Source organism: Somniosus microcephalus, chromosome 4 (genome assembly GCF_052327205.1).
Source record: "Somniosus microcephalus isolate GS21.2 chromosome 4, FLI_Smic_1.0, whole genome shotgun sequence".
Taxonomy (NCBI): domain Eukaryota; kingdom Metazoa; phylum Chordata; class Chondrichthyes; order Squaliformes; family Somniosidae; genus Somniosus; species Somniosus microcephalus.
In genome coordinates, this window is record NC_140990.1 from 49,520,941 (window position 1) to 49,538,867 (window position 17,927).

General features: G+C 48.3%; 1 protein-coding gene across 2 annotated transcripts; it reads left to right on the plus strand.

The window, feature by feature from the left end:
* The first annotated feature begins 6,599 nt into the window (after positions 1-6,599).
* LOC147118824 (uncharacterized) lies at positions 6,600-17,717 on the plus strand. Of its 2 annotated transcripts, XM_085984627.1 has the most exons (3): positions 6,600-6,895; positions 6,980-7,735; positions 17,639-17,717. In XM_085984627.1, the coding sequence occupies exons 1-3, from the start codon at positions 6,804-6,806 to the stop codon at positions 17,715-17,717; spliced, it is 927 nt and encodes a 308-aa protein (XP_085840753.1). In that variant the 5' UTR covers positions 6,600-6,803. The 2 variants fall into 2 exon arrangements, with proteins under 2 accessions (XP_085840753.1, XP_085840752.1); XM_085984626.1 differs by lacking the exon at positions 17,639-17,717 and having other exon boundaries at positions 6,600-8,140.
* The last annotated feature ends 210 nt before the right edge of the window (positions 17,718-17,927 follow it).

Genomic DNA, 17,927 nt, shown 5'->3' on the forward strand with positions numbered 1-17,927 from the left:
TTACCTATGAGACAATCAGCTGCGAGAAAATTGACTAAAATAAATTGGTGTGATGCAACAAACATGGAATACACAAACAATGACCGTTTGTATTACATCACCAGCAGATCTACCAAGGCACAGCTCATCCTGGGCCAGAGGATCTGCTGTTTTACAACCGTAGGGGTGTTACGCGATGTAATGAACCATTTATCAGAGTCACTGACTTACATTGGCAAAATATGTGCATTTCCATGTTTATTGCATGGAAGTTATAGCAGTGATTGGGAGACCAAATTCGAGACAGAAGCACAGACGTGCCGGGAATCTACAGTGTTAATGTGGGGACTGTTAACGCTCCTGTGAAAGAAAGAAAGACTTGCATTTATATAGCGCCTTTCATGACCTCAGGACGTCCCAAAGCACTTTACAGCCAATGAAGTACTTTTGAAGTGTAGTCACAGGTTTAATGTAGGAAACACAGCAGTCAAATTGTGCACAGCAAGCTCCCACAACAGCAATGTGATAATGACCAGATGATCTGTTTTTTGTGATGTTGATTCAGGGATAAATATTGGCCAGGACAGTGGGATAACTCCGAAGGCCATAGGACGTTTTTTCTACATTATAGGTGCAATATAAATGCAAGTTGTTGTTGTTATTGACAGCAGAAATGGATTCAGTTGCCCGTCTGAGGTGGAAACTCATGGATACAGTCACACCAGGGAGAGGCCGTTCACCAGCTGAGTTTAAAAAGAGATTCACTTGCTCATCTCACCTACTGACACAATAGCATGTTCACACAGGGGGGAGGCCGTTCACCAGCTGTGTGTGTGGAAAGGGATTCACTCGGTCATCTCATTTACTGACACACCAGCACAGTCACACCAGAGAGAGATCGGTTAGATACTTCACGTGTGGGAAGGAATTTACTCAGTTTTCCCACCTATTAACACTCCAGCATTAAAAGGTCAAAGGATTTGAGACACAATACTGAAGAAAGGCTGTTTAAATGTTTGTGGGAAGAAATTCACTCGTTTCTTCTTCTTCTTAGGCAGTCCCTCGGAACAGAGGATGACTTGCTTCCAAATTAAAAATGAGTTCTCAGGTGACTGATGAGTCCAATGCAGGACCTACAGTCTCTGTCACAGGTGGGGCAGACGGTGGTTGAAGGGGCAGGTGGGTGGAGCGCTTGGGTTGACGTGCACTCCTTCCGCTGTTTGCGCTTGGCTTCTGCTTGCTCCCGGTGAAGAGACTTGAGGTGTTTGGCACCTTCCTGGAGGCTTGTCCTCCACTTTGTGCGGTCTTGGGCCAGGGATTCCCAGGTGTCGATGGGGATGTTACACTTTTTCAAGGAGGCTTTGAGGGTGTCCTTGAAGCGTTTCCTCTGCCCACCTGGGGCTCTCTTGCCATGCCAGAGCTCCAAATAGAGCACTTGTTTTGGGAGCCTCATATCGGGCATGCGGACAATGTGACCCATCCATCGGAGCTGATTGAGCGTGGTCAAACCTTCGATGCTGGGGATGTTGGCCTGAGCAAGAACACTGACGTTGGTGCGCCTATCCTGCCAATGGATTTGCAGAATCTTGCGGAGGCAGCGTTGGTGGTACCTCTCCAGTGCTTTGAGGTGCCTGCTGTACATGGTCCATGTCTCTGAGGCATACAGGAGGGTGGGTATCACTGCTGCTCTGTAGACCATGAGCTTAGTGCCGGGTTTGAGGTCCTGGTCTTCAAACACTCTCTTCCTCAGGTGACCAAAGGCTGCACTGGCACACTGAAGGCAGTGTTGGACTTTGTCGTCGATGTCTGCCCTTGTTGACAGTAGGCTCCCGAGGTATGGAAAGTGGTCCACATTGTCCAAGGCCTTGTCGTGGATTTTGATAATCGGGGGGCAGTACTGTGTGGCGGAGGCAGGTTGGTAGAGGGCCTTTGTCTTATGGATGTTTAGTGTAAGGCCCATGCTCTCATACGCTTCAGTGAAGGTGTTGACAATGGTTTGGAGTTCAATCTCCGAATGAGCACAGATGCAAGCGTTGTCTGCATACTGTAATTCAACGACAGAGGATGGGACAACCTTGGATCTGGACTGGAGGTGACGGAGGTTGAACAGTTTCCCATTTGTTCTGTGAATTAGCACCACAACAGCGGAGAGCTTACTGAGGGTGAGATGGAGCATTGCAGCAAGGAAGATCGAGAAGAGTGTTGGTGCGATGACACAGCCTTGTTTGACCCCGGTTCATACGTGAATTGGGTCTGTGGTGGAACCGTTGGTCAGGATCACGGCTTGCATGTCGTCGTGAAGCAGGCAGAGGAGGATGGTGACAAACTTTTGAGGGCAGCCGAATTTGAGGAGGACACTCCATAATCCCTCACAGTTTACCCACCTGCTGAAACACCAGCGAGTTCACAAGTGCCTGCAGGGGTTGGATTCTACTGTTGCTGATGTTAATCACATCCAGGACAGAACTACAGCGGATGGCCCGTGCAGTTGGGTTTCTGTATAATTTGCATCCTAATTTTATGGCTTGGCCCTCCGGCCCCAACCTCACGCCTATCACAGATAATAATTTTCCATATGCTAATACGGACTTTCAATGGCGATGTTTTTACCCAATATTCCCCGCGCGGGCGAATGTGCCCTAGCCACACTACAGGAGCCCAGTGCGCAGGCGCAGCACCGGACCGCGATGGAGCATGCGCAGTGCGAGTGGTGGGAAAGGACAAAGGCTGGAGAGTCGCATCGGCAGCGGGTAATGGATGGCGGGGCTCGGGGGAGTAATGAACACGGCATGTGGACGGATAGGCTTCATAAACACCTGGTGTAGGCCGGAAGCCCCGACTACTAACCTAATGGTCCCGCGATTGCTGCTGCGGGGCTTTTTCCCGGTAATAGGCCCAGGTTAACGGCCGCCATCCTGGTAAAGGAGAGTGGGAAGCTTCACTGGGCGGCCACCTTGGTGCAGGAACAATGAGTGGGCGGGGCTTCATGGCACCTGATCCAGGAGCCCCGGGGTTGAAAACCATTGGTGGATTGTGTGTCACGTGTGTGTCCAACTGTGGGTTTGATTGGTCAGTGACTCACCCGGGTTACCCAGGGGTTTAAAGTCACAGCAGGGCGCATGCGCAACCACCTTGGGACAGGAACCAGGGCCCCGATTTTCGGACAGCTGTGGGCGGCTTTTCATGCGGCCGTGGTCCGAAAATCGTGGAAAAAGCGGGTCGGGACACCCCCGCCTGATTCCCCGCCCCGTCGGACTTTCGGACCGCCGTTTCCACGCGCCCCGCTTCAGTCCCGCCCGCTGCTGGCGGGACTGCTCGTCTGCACACTAATCACCAATGATCACCTTGTTAAGGACGATTTTCCAGTGCCGTTGCGACTTTGGGGCTTTCCCCACCTAAAACCCGCCTGCGGGGAACCCCGCCGATGAGAGCTGGGTGAAAACAGCTGGGTGAAAACAGCTGGCTAGCTTGCTTGCAGCAGCAGGTCGCTGAGGGCTGAAGATATTTAAAGAGGCAGCATTTGCAGGCTGCAGGACCTTGTTGATCAAGGCTTGGGGGAACTATTTGAAGCCTTAGGAGCAGCTGCAGAAAGTTGGAGCCTCACACACTTCTCCAGTGTGAGCTCCTGGAAAGCCCCTCTCACCACCCTAACTCAGGACCTCCTCAACCGAGGCATCTGCTAGAAGCATGGGAGGCCTTTGGCACCTTCCCTTCCTGGCATTAGAGGATCTCCAACAGCAGAGGTGGCAGCAGCAGAACCAGGAACAGCAGGATGATTACCAGGAGCACCAGCCTGCTGCTCACTCACCTGAAGCTGCACAAGCCAGAAGGGGCCAGCGCTTGGAAGTGGCTTGAGAGCACCTTGCTGCGCTTTAGGGGGCCAGTGGGACCCGTTTCTGCACTGGCAGTCCTACTCAGAAGGACTTCCATGAAGATCTGGTTTCTCTGTTCAACAGATGGCCAACGCTCCTCAAGAGATGTCATTCTCTTATGAGCACTCACCATGTTTTCCGTATGCTGGCGAGTTATCTCCTCCATGGAGGTTGCCAACCTTTCCATGGTGCTGCGTTCATGCACCAATGACTCCACAAAGGCTCTGCTCATGGTTGCTATGGACTCCTCCATTCGCTCCACACTTGCAGCGACCCTGGAGACAAAACCTGCCAGAGACTCCTGCATCTGTGCATGGAGATCCATCACCTCTTCTCTTGCGGATGGACCCAGAGGCAGAGGGTCGAGATGCAGCGCAGCTGAGCTGAGCTGGCAGAGCCCTGCGCCCTCCAATGAGGACTCTCCATTGCTGTCCCTGTCTCCAGAATCTGCTGAGGCTCACTTGTCAGCTGTGAAACACCAGGTGACAACACTGCTCTATGTCCCAAAGGTCCCCCCGAGGTGTGAGTGTCTGCGCTGGTGCTGGGTGCGCTTACTTCTGCTGACGCTGCACCCTCACAGGTTGGAGCTTCCTCTGAGGAGTCTGGCTGCACAGCCTCTTCCTCCTCCACAGTGAGGACGGGGGCTCTGGATGGTACTGTGGGGGAGTAAAGGAAGGAGTTACAGATGTAATGTCAAGGTTCCTCTGGTGACTCCCAGCGAGTTGGCATCTGCTGACACCTGCATCCATGCAGCATTGGTCTCAGTGGGAGGCCTCTTCCTCCCTGACCTAGGGAAGAGGACCTCCCTGCGGGCCCTAACCCCATCCAATAATGCCTGCAGTGAAGCCTCGTCGAATTTGAAGGCAGCTCGGGGTCTGGCACTGGCCACAGCTGCTGCAGGCTCCTCTGCCATCCTGTATGGTTCATTTGGAAGCCTTCAGAGGATGCAGTGCTTGCCATGGACCTTGAAAGCACCACGAATGATGACATCATACTGTGGGGATTTCTGACTCGATTTAGACAATTAGCAAGGCTTCCCACATGCTGGGAATTAATTGGCCAATTGAGGGGAAATTGCGTGGGGCTGGCTGACACTTTTTTTTATGTGTGTCAGAAACCCCACATTCAGGGAAATCCGACCATTTCCCACACAAGCCGAAAATCGGGGGAGAATGTTCTCAATTTCTATCCTGGACTCTCAGTGATGGCTTTTGTAAACTGAGAGTGTGCAGCTATCGGGAAAGATTGAACAGGTTGGGGATTTTTTCTTCAGAAAAGGGAAGACTTAGAGGAGACCTGATAGAGGTCTTTAAAATTATAAATGGCTTGGACAGGATAGATGTGGAGAGAATCCAAAACTAGGGGGCCATAAATACAAGATAGTTACTAATAAATCCAACAGGGAAATGAGGAGAAATATCTTTACTCAGAGAGTGGTTAGAATGTGGAACTCGCTAATACAGGAATAGAAACAGAAAATGCTGGAAATACTCAGCAGGTCAGGCAGCATCTGTAGAGAGAGAAACAGAGTTAACGTTTCAGGTCGATGACCCTTCGTCAGAACTGGGAAAAGTTGGAGATGTAACAGATTTTTAAGCATATGTAAGGGCAGGAAGAGGGGGGGGGAGGAAAGAACAAAAGGGAAGGTCTGTGATAGGATGGAAGGCAGGAGAGATTAAGAGACAAAGGGGATGATGGTGCAAGGCAAAAAGAGATGGTAATGGGACAAGTTAAGAAACAAAAGATGGCTCTAGATGAAGTGTAAATGGCAATGGCAGGATGGTCAACAGCTGCCATATGAGAGAGAGAAAAATAGATTGGGGCCGAGGTTATGGTCTGAAATTGTTGAACTCTATGTTGAGTCCAAAAGGCTGTAAAGTGCCTAATAGAAAGATGAAGTGCTGTTCCTCGAGCTTATGTTGAGCTTCATTGGAACAGTGTAATAGGCCGAGGACAGAGAGGTCAGAGTGGGAGTGGAGCGGAGAATTAAAGTGATGGGCGACCAGAAGCTCGGGGTCACCCTTGCGGACTGAATGGAGGTGTTCCGCAAAGCGGTCACCCAATCTGCGTTTGGTCTCCCCAATGTAGAGGAGACCGCATCGTGAGCAGCGAATACAGTACACTAAATTGCAAGAAGTACAAGTAAATCGCTGTTTCACCTGGAAGGGGTGTTTGGGGCCCTGGACAGTGGGAAGGGAGGAGGTAAAAGGGCAGGTGTTCCACCTCTTGAACTTGCACAGGAAGGTGCCGGGCGAAAGGGAAGGGGTGTTTTGGGTGATAGAGGAGTGAACCAGGGTGATGCAGTGTGAGCGGTCCCTTCGGAATGCTGAAAGGGGAGGTGAGGAAAAGATGTGTTTGGTGGTGGGATCGCTAATACAGGAAGTGTTTGAGGCAAATAGCTTTGATGCTTTCAAAGGAAACGAGATGCGTACATGAGAGAATGGAATAGAAACATATGCTGAAAGGCTGAGATGAGGTCGATGGAGTGGGAGGACACTTGTGTGGTGTATGAACACACAGCACAGACTAGTTGGGCCAAATGGCCTGTGCTGTATATTCTATATAATTCTATATAAACTCCTTTTTCAGGATATTAGAATGGGAGGATTTGCAGGCAGGAAACTCAAACCAGACATCACATCAAGATCTGACTGAGTCACTTGCTTTATCAGGACCTGAATATCATCAGCCTTTGAATGTGGAAGGAGAAATGTTTGTCTGTTCTGTCTGTGGGAAAAGATTTCAAACATCAGTGTGATTGGAAAAGCACCGAGACACACACACCCGAGTGAGAGTGTTCCAGTGCACTGACTGTGGAAAGAGCTTTAACCAGTTACACAGCCTGAAAAACATCACACCGTTGACAGCGGGGAGAAACCGTACACGTGTTCTGTGTGTGGACGAGGCTTCAACCGATCGTCCAACTTGGAGAGACACAAGGACAGCCGCACCATGGAGAAACCATGGAAATGTGGGGACTGTGGGAAGGGATTCAATTACCCGTCTGAGCTGGAAACTCATCGACGCAGTCACACCGGGGAGAGGCCGTTCATCTGCTCTGTGTGTGGAAAGGGATTCCCTCAGTCATCCAGTCTCCAGTTACACCTGAGAGTTCACACCACGGAGAGACCGTTCACCTGCTCCGTGTGTGGGAAGGGATTCACTCAGTCGTCCAACCTCCAGATACACCTGAGAGTTCACACCGGGGAGAGGCCGTTCACCTGCATTGAATGTGGGAAGGGATTCACTACTTTATCCAACCTGCTGAACCACCAGGGTATTCACACAGATGAGAGACCTTTTAAATGTTCTGACTGTGAGAAGAGTTTTAAAAACAGAAACAAACTGCTGACACACCAACGTATTCACACTGGGGAGAGGCTGTTTACTTGCTCCACGTGTGGGAAGGGATTCACTCAGTCATCCAGCCTCGAGATACACCAGCGAGTTCACACTGGGGAGAGGCCGTTCTCCTGCTCTGAGTGTGGGAAGGGATTCAATTGGCCATCCCACCTTCTGACACACCAGCGAGTTCACACTGGGGAGAGGCCGTTCTCCTGCTCTGAGTGTGGGAAGGGATTCACTCTGTTATCAGTCCTTCAGAGACACCAGCGAGTTCACACCGGGGAGAGGCCATTCAGCTGCTCTGAGTGTGGGAAGGGATTCGCTCAGTCATCCGAGCTTCTGATACACCAGCGAGTTCACACCGGGGAGAGGCCGTTCACCTGCTCCGTGTGTGGGAAGGGATTCACTCGTTCATCTGAGCTTCTGATACACCAGCGAGTTCACACTGGGGAGAGGCCATTCACCTGCTCCGTGTGTGGGAAGAGATTCACTCAGTCATCCAACCTGCTGACACACCAGCGAGTTCACACTGAGGAGAGGCCGTTCATCTGCTTTGAGTGTGGGAAGGGATTCAATCGATTATGCAATATGCTGAAACACCAGCAAGTTCACAAGTGACTGCAGGGGTTGGATTCTGCTGTTATTGCTGCTGTTAATCACATCCAGGACAGAATCATGTTCATTCTGTCAGTTATAAGAACAGGAGGAGGCTATTTAGCCCCTCAAATCTGTTCCGCCATTCAATGAGATCATGGCTGATCTGTGAGCAAACTCCTTATAGCTGCCTTTGCCCTATATCTGTCATTAACTTTCACCGAGCCCTGGGATCCAGGGAGGACACGGGCTTTACAAACACCGAGTACTGCCCCAGGCCCGAATCTAAAACTGAATATTCAGGAGAGGGAGAGGAACCAGTGAGTGTAGAACTGAACACAGCCAGAGTTAACACCTTCAGGGGAGGAGAGGGAGAGGAACCAGTGAGTGTAGAACTGAACCCAGCCAGAGTCAGCACCTTCAGGGGAGGAGAGAGAGGGGAACCAGTGAGTGTAGAACTGAACCCAGCCAGAGTCAGCACCTTCAGGGGAAGAGAGGGAGGGGAACGAGTGAGTGTAGAACTGAACCCAGCCAGAGTCAGCGCCTTCAGGGGAGGAGAGGGAGGAGACCCAGTGAGTGTAGAACTGAACCCATCCAGAGTCAGCACCTTCAGGGGAGGAGAGGTAGAACTGAATCCAGCCAGAGTCAGCACCTTCAGGGGAGGAGAGGGAGGGGAACCAGTGAGTGTAGAATTGAACCCAGCCAGAGTCAGCACCTTCAGGGGAGGAGAGAGAGGAGAACCAGTGAGTATAGAACTGTATCTAACCCGTGCTAATCAGCCACTCTATTTGTTGAACTGAATAATAAACTATTTCAGTTCAGTGATTATTTTCTGAAGCTGTGTATAAATGTAATGGTGGGCCTGCGCTGTGAGTGTATTGATTTTCTGAAGCTGTGTATAATTGTAATGCTGGGCCTGTGCTGTGAGTGTATTGATTTTCTGAAGCTGTGTATAATTGTAATGCTGGGCCTGTGCTGTGAGTGTATTGATTTTCTGAAGCTGTGTATAATTGTAATGCTGGGCCTGTGCTGTGAGTGTATTGATTTTCTGAAGCTGTGTATAATTGTAATGCTGGGCCTGTGCTGTGAGTGTATTGATTTTCTGAAGCTGTGTATAATTGTAATGCTGGGCCTGTGCTGTGAGTGTATTGATTTTCTGAAGCTGTGTATAGAAACATAGAAACTAGGAACAGAAGTAGGCCATTCGGCCCTTCGAGCCTTCTCCGCCATTCAACGAGATCATAGCTGATCATCCAAACCCTAGCACCCGGTCCCCACACCGACTGCCATCCCACCCAAGCCCTATCCCCGTAACCCTGTAACCCCACATATTTAATCCCCCCCTAACACTAAGGGCCAATTTTTAATTTTTTTTTTATCATGGCCAATCAACCTAACCCACACATCTTTGGACTGTGGGAGGAAACCGGAGCACCCGGAGAAAACCCACACAAACACGGGGAGAATGTGCAAACTCCACACAGACAGTCACCCGAGGCTGGATTTGAACCCGGGTCCCTGGCGCTGTGAGGTAACGGTGCTAACCACTATGCCACCGTGCTGCCAGGACACTGGGGATAACTCCCCTGCTCTTCTTTGAAATAGTGCCATGGGATCTTTTACGTCCACCTGAGAGAGCAGACAGGGCCTCGGTTTAACGTCTGCGCCGAAAGATTACACTTCTGACAGTGCAGCATTCCCTCAGCACTGCACTGGAGTGTCAGTCTAGCTTTATGTGCTCAAGTCCCTGGAGTGGGACTAGAACCCACAACCTTCTGACTCAGAGGGGACTTATTCCCCTTATTGGACACAAGGCTCTTTGTTTCACAACGCACTGTCTCAGATTTTAAAGATGTTTCATTCACCAGAAAATGACAAAGTACAACATTAAATAAATCTGGAATGAAAAGTTTGTATCAGTGATGGTGACCATGAAACTATCGGATTGTGTAAAAACCCATCTGGTTCACTGATGTCCTTTAGGGCAGGAAATCTGCCGTCCTTACCCGGTCTGGCCTATTGGTGACTCCAGACCCACAGCAATGTGGTTGACTCTAAACTGCCCTCTGAAATGGCCCAGCGAGTCACTCAGTTGTATTCAGAAGGCGGCTCACCACCACCTTCGAGGGCAATTAGAGATGGGCAATAAATACTGGCCTTGCTGGCGATGCCCACATCCTGTGAATGAATAAAAACGCACAGTGGTCAGCTTCAGAACATAAGAATTAGGGGCAGGAGTTGGCCATACGGCCCCTCGAGCCTGCTCCGCCATTCAATGAGATCATGGCTGATCTTCGACCTCAACTCCACTTTCCTGCACTATCCACATATCCCTTGATTCCACTAGAGTCAAACATAAAGTGTCTGATATAATGTGTATTGTGGGAAAGAGAAGTTTAGTCTGAGTTAGAAACTCAAACAGGCGTTTCACTGCACAGGTTGCCATGGCAACACTGATAAGACATTCCATTCACTGAATCGACTGGTTGGAATCTGTAATCAGATCAGGGGAAAGAACAGGGTTTGCCGTTATTAACCAAAGTGAGTAATAAAATACATTAGATTATAATGTGTGATGTTTATACCTATAATTGTGAAACTATAAGAAATAACATTATTAACAGCAGGCAGGGTAGTTTAGGGATAATGAAAAAATTACTGAAGAAAAGTAACTGCTGGGAACCAGGGAATGTGTCCTTGTAAACCACAGATTAGAGAAATTCCAGCTGTCTTTTCCTCACTTCCTGCCAAAACCCAGAGTCCGGTGCCAGAGATGGATCACTGCAGGGTATAAAAGTGAGGGGATCCTGATGTAAGGGGGCAGTCGGGACTGGAGACACCGGAGATCAAGCTCAGGGCGCCCGAGGTTCGATCCAGCGGGCAGACTTTGTGTAAGTTACTGTGGACACGCGGGACTTGTATGTTTACTCTGATTGATGGATCAATATAAGGTACGGTAGAGGACAGAGAATCTGCTCATCTTATATTTCTTAATGAGGTGTTAAAGATGCTGACACCAGACTATCGATCCTGCTAATTAATAAGACAAGGCGTTAGCTAGAATCTTACACCTCTTTACTGTTCCACTCCTCGGCTCCTTTTAAACTTTTTCCATTTAATATACTTTTCCTACTATTTTCTTCCTCCCAAAATCTATCACCTCACATTTCTCTGTGTTACATTTGATCTGATATCTACCTGCCCCATTTACTAACCTGTGTATTCAGTGAAGTCACTGACAGTCCACGTCACAGTTGGCCATGGTCCCTTTTTTGGTCTCATCTGGAAATGTTGCACTTGTGCCCCATAAACCCAAGCCCTGATCATTTCTCTATATTGAGAAGAGCAATGGCCCCACACTGACCCCGGGGGACACCACTGTTTACATCCACCAGTCTGAAGAACATCAGATGGACGATAATGTGGGGAAATGTGAGGTATCCACATTGGTTGGAAGAATAAAAAAGCAAAATATTATTTAAATGGAGCGAGACTACAGAACGCTGCGGTACAGAAGGATCTGGGGGTCCTCGTACATGAAACACAGAAAGTTAGCTTGCAGGTACAGCAAGTAATTCGGAAGGCAAGTGGAATATTGGCCTTTATTGCAAGGGTGATGGAGTATAAATGCAGGAAAGTCTTGCTACAACAAATAGAGGTAAACAAATATGATATGATTGGAATTACGGAAACATGGCTCCAGGGGGACCAAGGCTGGGAACTCAACATCCAGGGGTATTCAATATAGAGGAAAGATAGGCAAAAAGGAAAAGGAGGTGGGGTAGCATTGCTGGTTAAAGAGGGGATTAACACAATTGTAAGGAAAGATATTAGCCCTGATGATGTGGAATCTGTATGGGTAGAACTGAGAAACACCAAAGGGCAGAAAACATTAGTGGGAGTGGTGTATAGACCCCCAAACAGTAATGCAGAGGTTGGGGATGGCATTAAAAAGGAAATTAGAGACGCGTGCAATAAGGGCACAGCAGTCATCATGGGTGACTTTAATCTACATATAGATTGGGCTAACCAAATTAGTAACAATACTGTGGAGGAGGAATTCCTGGAGTGTATACGGGATGGTTTCCTGGACCAATATGTCGAGGAACCAACTAGGGATCAGGCCATCTTAGACTGGGTATTATGTAATGAGAAAGGATTCATTAGCAATCTTGTGCGAGGCCCCTTGGGTCAGAGCGATCATAATATGATCGAATTCTTCATCAAGATGGAGGGGGAACTAGTTGACTCAGAGACTAGGGTCCTGCATTTAAATAAAGGGAACTATGATGGTATGAGACGCGAGTTGGGTAGGATTGATTGGGTAATGTCACTCAAAGGGTTGACGGTGGATAGGCAATGACAAACATTCAAAGATCACATGGATGTACTACAGAATTTGCTTATCCCAGTTTGGCATAAAAAATAAATCAAAAAAGGTGACTCAATCGTGGCTAACAAGGGAAATTAAGCATAACATAAGATCCAAAGAGAGGGCATATAAATTGGCCAAAAAAAGCAGCAAACCTGAGGATTGGGAGCAGTTTAGGATTCCGCAAAGGAGGACAAAGGGATTAATTAAGAGGGGGAAAATAGATTATGAAAGTAAGCTTGCAGGGAACATAAAAACTGACTGTAAAAGCTTTTATAGATATGTGAAGAGAAAAAGATTGGTGAAGTCAAGCATAGGTCCCTTGCAGTCAGAATCAGGGGAATTTATAATGGGGAACAAAGAAATGGCAGACCAATTAAATACATATTTTGGTTCTGTCTTCACAAAGGAGGACACAAATAACCTCCCAGAGATGTCGGGGAACATAGGGACTAATGAGGGGGAGGAACTGAAAGAAATCAGTATTTGTAGGGAAATAGTGTTGGGGAAGTTGAAGGGATTGAAGGCCGATAAATCCCCAGGGCCTGATAATCTACATCCTAGGATACTTAAGGAAGTGGCCCTGGAGATAGTAGATGCATTGCTGGTCATCTTCCAGAACTCGATAGACTCTAGAACAGTACCCATGGATTGGAGGGTAGCTAATGTTACCCCATAATTCAAAAAAGGTGGTAGAGAAAAAGCGGGGAATTATAGACCGGTAAGCCCGACATTGGTAGTGGGGAAAATGCTAGAGTCCATTATAAAAGATGTAACAGCAGAGCACTTGGAAAGCAGTGACAGGATCGGACAAAGTCAACATGGATTTACAAAAGGTAAATCGTGCTTGACTAATCTACTGGAATTTTTTGAGGATGTAACTGGTAAAATAGATAAGGGAGAACCAGTTGATGTGGTGTATTTGGACTTTCAGAAGGCTTTCGATAAGGTCCCGCATAAGAGATTAGCTTGTAAAATTAAGGCACATGGGATTGGGGGCAAGGTATTGACTTGGATAGAGAACTGGTTGGCAGATTGAAAGGAAAGAGTTGGAATAAATGGGTCATTTTCTGAGTGGCAGGTAGTGACTAGTGGGGTACTGCAAGGATCAGTCCTAGGACCCCAGCTGTTCACAATATATATTAATGATCTGGACGAGGGAATTGGATGTAGTATCTCCAAATTTGCAGATGACACAAAGCTGGGTGGGAGGGTATGCTGTGAGGAGGATGTTGTGAAACTCCAGTACGATTTCGACAAGTTGGGTGATTGGGCAGAAACATGGCAAATGCACTATAATGTGGCTAAATGTGAGCTTATCCACTTTGGTGGCATAAACAGGAAGGCAGATTATTATTTGAATGGCAATAGATTGGGAGAAAGGGAAGTGCAACGAGACCTGGGTGTCCTTGTGCACCAGTCGCTGAAGGTAAGCATGTAGGTGCAACAGGTGGTTAAGAAGGCAAATGGTATGTTGGCCTTCGTAGCAAGAGGGTTCGAGTACAGGAACAAGGATGTCTTGCTGCAGTTGTACAGGGCCTTGCTGAGACTGCACCTTGAGTATTGTGTGCAGTTTTGGTCGCCTTATCTGAGGAAGGATATTCTTGCCATGGAAGGAGTGCAGCGAAGATTCACCAGGCTGATACCTGGGATGGCAGGAATGACGTACGAGGAGAGATTGTGTCGATTGTGCTTATACTCACTGGAGTTTAGAAGATTGAGAGGGGATCTCATCGAAACCTATAAAATTCTGTCAGGCCTGGACAGACTAGATGCAGGAAGGATGTTTCTGATGGCCGGGGATTTCAGAACTGGGGGTCATAATCTAAGGATAAGGGGTAAGCCATTTATGACTGAGATGAGGAGGAATTTCTTCACCCAGAGAGTGGTGAACCTGTGGAATTCTCTACCACAGAAGGCAGTGGAGGCCAATTCACTAAATATATTCAAGAAGGAGTTGGATATATTTCTTAAGGCTAAAGGGATCAAGGGATATGGGGAGAAGGCAGGAACGGGGTACTGAATTTGGATGATCAGCCATGATCTCATTGAATGGCCTACTCCTGCTCCTATCTTCTATGTTTCTGTGTAACTGTACCACACCTGGAGTACTGCGTACAGTTGTGGTCTCCTTATTTAAGGAGGGATATACTTGCATTGCAGGCAGTTCAGAGATAGAAACATAGAAGATAGGAGCAGGAGTAGGCCATTCAGCCCCTCGAGCCTGCTCCGCCATTCAATGAGATCATGGCTGATCATCCAAACTCAGTACCCTGTCCCTGCCTTCTCCCCATATCCCTAAATCCCTTTAGCCTTAAGAAATATATCTAACTCCTTCTTGAATATATTTAATGAATTGTCCTCAACTGCCTTCTGTGGTAGAGAATTCCACAGGTTCACCACTCTCTGGGTGAAGAAATTCCTCCTCATCTCAGTCCTAAATGGCTTACCCCTTATCCTTAGACCGTGACCCCTGGTTCTGGACTTCCCGGCCATCGGGAACATCCTTCCTGCATCTAGTCTGTCTAGTCCTGTTAGAATTTTATAAGTTTCGATGAGATCCCCTCTCGTTCTTCTAAACTCCAGTGAGTATAAGCCCAATCGACCCAATCTCTCCTCATACGTCATTCCTGCCATCCCAGGTATCAGTCTGGTGAATCTTCGCTGCACTCCCTCCATGGCAAGAACATCCTTCCTCAGATAAGGCGACCAAAACTGCACACAATACTCAAGGTGTCGTCTCACCAAGGCCCTGTACAACTGCAGCAAGACATCCTTGTTCCTGTACTCGAATCCTCTCGCTACAAAGGCCAACACATCATTGTGATGGTTCACTAAGTTGATTCCTGAGTTTAAGGGGTTGACTTATGAAGAAAGGTTGAGCAGGTTGGGCCTATACTCATTGGAGTTTAGAAGAATGAGAGGTGATCTTATTGAAACATATAAGATTCTGAGGGGGATTCACAGGGTAGATGCTGAGAGGATGTTTCCCCTGGTGGGGGTATCTAGAACTAGGGGGCAGAGTTTCAGAATAAGGGGTCGCCCTTTTAGAACTGAGATGAGGGGGAATTTCTTCTCTTAGAGGGCCGTGAATCTTTGGAATTCTCTGCCCCAGAGAGCTGTGGAGGCTGGGTCATTGAATATATTCAAGGCAGAGATAGACAGATTTTTGAAAAACAGGCGAATCAAGGGTTATGGGGAGCGGACAGGAAAGTGGAGTTGAGGCCAAGATCAGATCAGCCATGATAGCAAAATACTGCAGATGTTGGAAATCCGAAATAACAACAGAAAATGCTGGAAAAACTCAGCAGGTCAGGCAACATCCATGGAGAGAAATTTGAGTTGACGTTTCGGGTCGAACCCTTCTTCAAAACTGGAAAGAAAAGGAACTAGATCGAAGGCAGGGCTGCGATCGGACAAAAGAATAAAAGAAACAAAAGAAGCAAAAGAGATTAGAAGCTAGACGAGATGGTAATAGGCTGAGATTAGGTGTAAAGTGTACTGGCTGGGCAAGAGATAGCTGCCAGGTGTGAGAGAGAAACAAAAGCAACGGGGGGGGGGGGGGGGTGGGGGGGAAAAGGAGTGGAAAAATTACAAGAAAAAATGAAATAGGGGCTGAGGTTATGATCTGAAATTGTTGAACTCGATATTGAGTCTGGAAGGCTGCAGAGTGCCTAATCGGAAGATGAGGTGCTGTTCCTCGAGTTTACGTTGAGCTTCCGTGGAACAATACAAGAGGCCGAGGATGGTGAGGTCTGAGTGGGAATGGAGCGGTGAATTAAAATGACAGGCGACCGGAAGCTCGGGGTCACCCTTGCGGACTGAATGGAGGAACTTTGCTTTTGTTTCTCTCTCACACCTGGCAGCTATCTCTTGCCCAGCCAGTACACTTTACACCTAATCTCAGCCTATTACCATCTCGTCTAGCTTCTAATCTCTTTTACTTCTTTTGTTTCTTTTATTCTTTGGTCCGATCGCAGCCCTGCCTTCGATCTAGTTTCTTTTCTTTCCAGTTTTGAAGAAGGGTTCGACCCGAAACATCAACTCAAATTTCTCTCCATGGATGTTGCCTGACCTGCTGAGTTTTTCCAGCATTTTCTGTTGTTATATCAGATCAGCCATGATCTCATTGAATGGCGGGGCAGGCTCGAGGGGCCAAATGGCCTCCTCCTGCTCCTATTTGTTATGTTCTTCTGTTCCATTAACCACTACTCTCTGTTTTCTGCCCTTTACCCAACTTCCTATCCACGCTGCCCCACTCCCTTTAACACCGTGAGCCTTAATTTGATCAACAAGCCTCCTGTCCGGCACCTTATCAAACACCTTTGGACAATTCACCTCCACAACATCCACTGCAGTTCCTTTCTCACTACACTGTGTTATTTCCTGAAATAATCCCTGCTGTCTGTCCTGAATGAATCCATTTCACCACCAAATGTTGCAATGTTTGCTCCACCCCACAGGGTTTCATCTGTTTAAAGCCACAACAGAAAGGCCCAGCTTTCTCCTGGAGTTTGAGAGAAATCAGGTTTGAAAATGATGCAGAGTTTCAGCCAATGAGGGAACTCGGGGCGGAGCCTCGCCCACTAGGTGGTGCAAGCCCCGCCCCTCACACACTCCAGCCAGCTCGGTCCTCCAGCCCCGCCCCATCTTCCTATTGGTCCGGAGCTCCCATCAATCACCCAGGCAGTGTGAGCTGAGCATGCGCGGCCCTCTTGGCCAGGAACCAGGAGGAGAGAATCTTGTCAATTCCTATCCTGGACTCACAGTGATGACTTTTGTAAACTCCTTTTACAGGCTGTGAGAAGGGCAGCATTTACACACCGCAAACTCAAACCAAACATCACATCAAGATCTGACAGAGTCACTCCATTCATCAGGACCTGAATATCATCGGCCTTTGAATGTGAAAGGAGAAATGTTTGTCTGTTCTGTCTGTGGCCTCCCCTGACCCCGGGCCCTGAACAAGGGACTGGAGAAACTCGCTGCCCTGCGGATCAGACAATCAGCCGGTGCTAGTCCCGCCCCTCGGGCTCCCCGATTGGTTGGAGGACCCACCGCCGGCTCGCTCTTCCAGCCCCACCCCGCTCGCACCCTATAGGTCGGAAGCTCTTTGTTGGCCGGCGCGGACACGATGGACCGAAATGGCCTCCCTCCGTGCTGTAACTTTCTATGATTCTATGATCAGTGCGAGCGGAAAAGCATCGAGACACACCCGAGTGAGAGTGTTTCAGAGCACTGACTGTGGAAAGAGCTTTAACCAGTTACACAGCCTGAAAAAACATCGCACCATTCACAGCGGGGAGAAACCGTACACGTGTTCTGTGTGTGGACGAGGCTTCAACTGATCGTCCAACCTGGAGAGACACAAGGACACCCGCACCATGGAGAAACCACAAAAATGTGGGGACTGTGGGAAGGGATTCAATTATCCGTCTGAGCTGGAATCTCATCAATGCATTCACACTAGGGAGAGGCCGTTCACCTGCTCCGTATGTGGGAAGGGATTCACTCAGTCATCCACCCTGCTGAAACACCAGCGAGTTCACAAGTGACTGATGGGGTTGGATTCTGCTGTTGTTGCTGCTGTTAATCACATCCGGGACTGAATCATGTTCATCCTTTCAGGCAGCGCATTCCAGATCACAACAACTCGCTGCGTAAAAACAATTCTCATGTCGCCTCTGCTTCATTTGACCAATCACATTAAATCTGTCTCCTCTGGAAACCGACCCTTCCACCACTGGAAACACTTTCTCCTTATT

Excerpts from the sequence above, each read along its gene's own strand:
- LOC147118824 (XM_085984626.1), top strand. The coding sequence starts at position 6,804 with ATGGAGAAACCATGGAAATGTGGGGACTGTGGGAAGGGATTCAATTAC.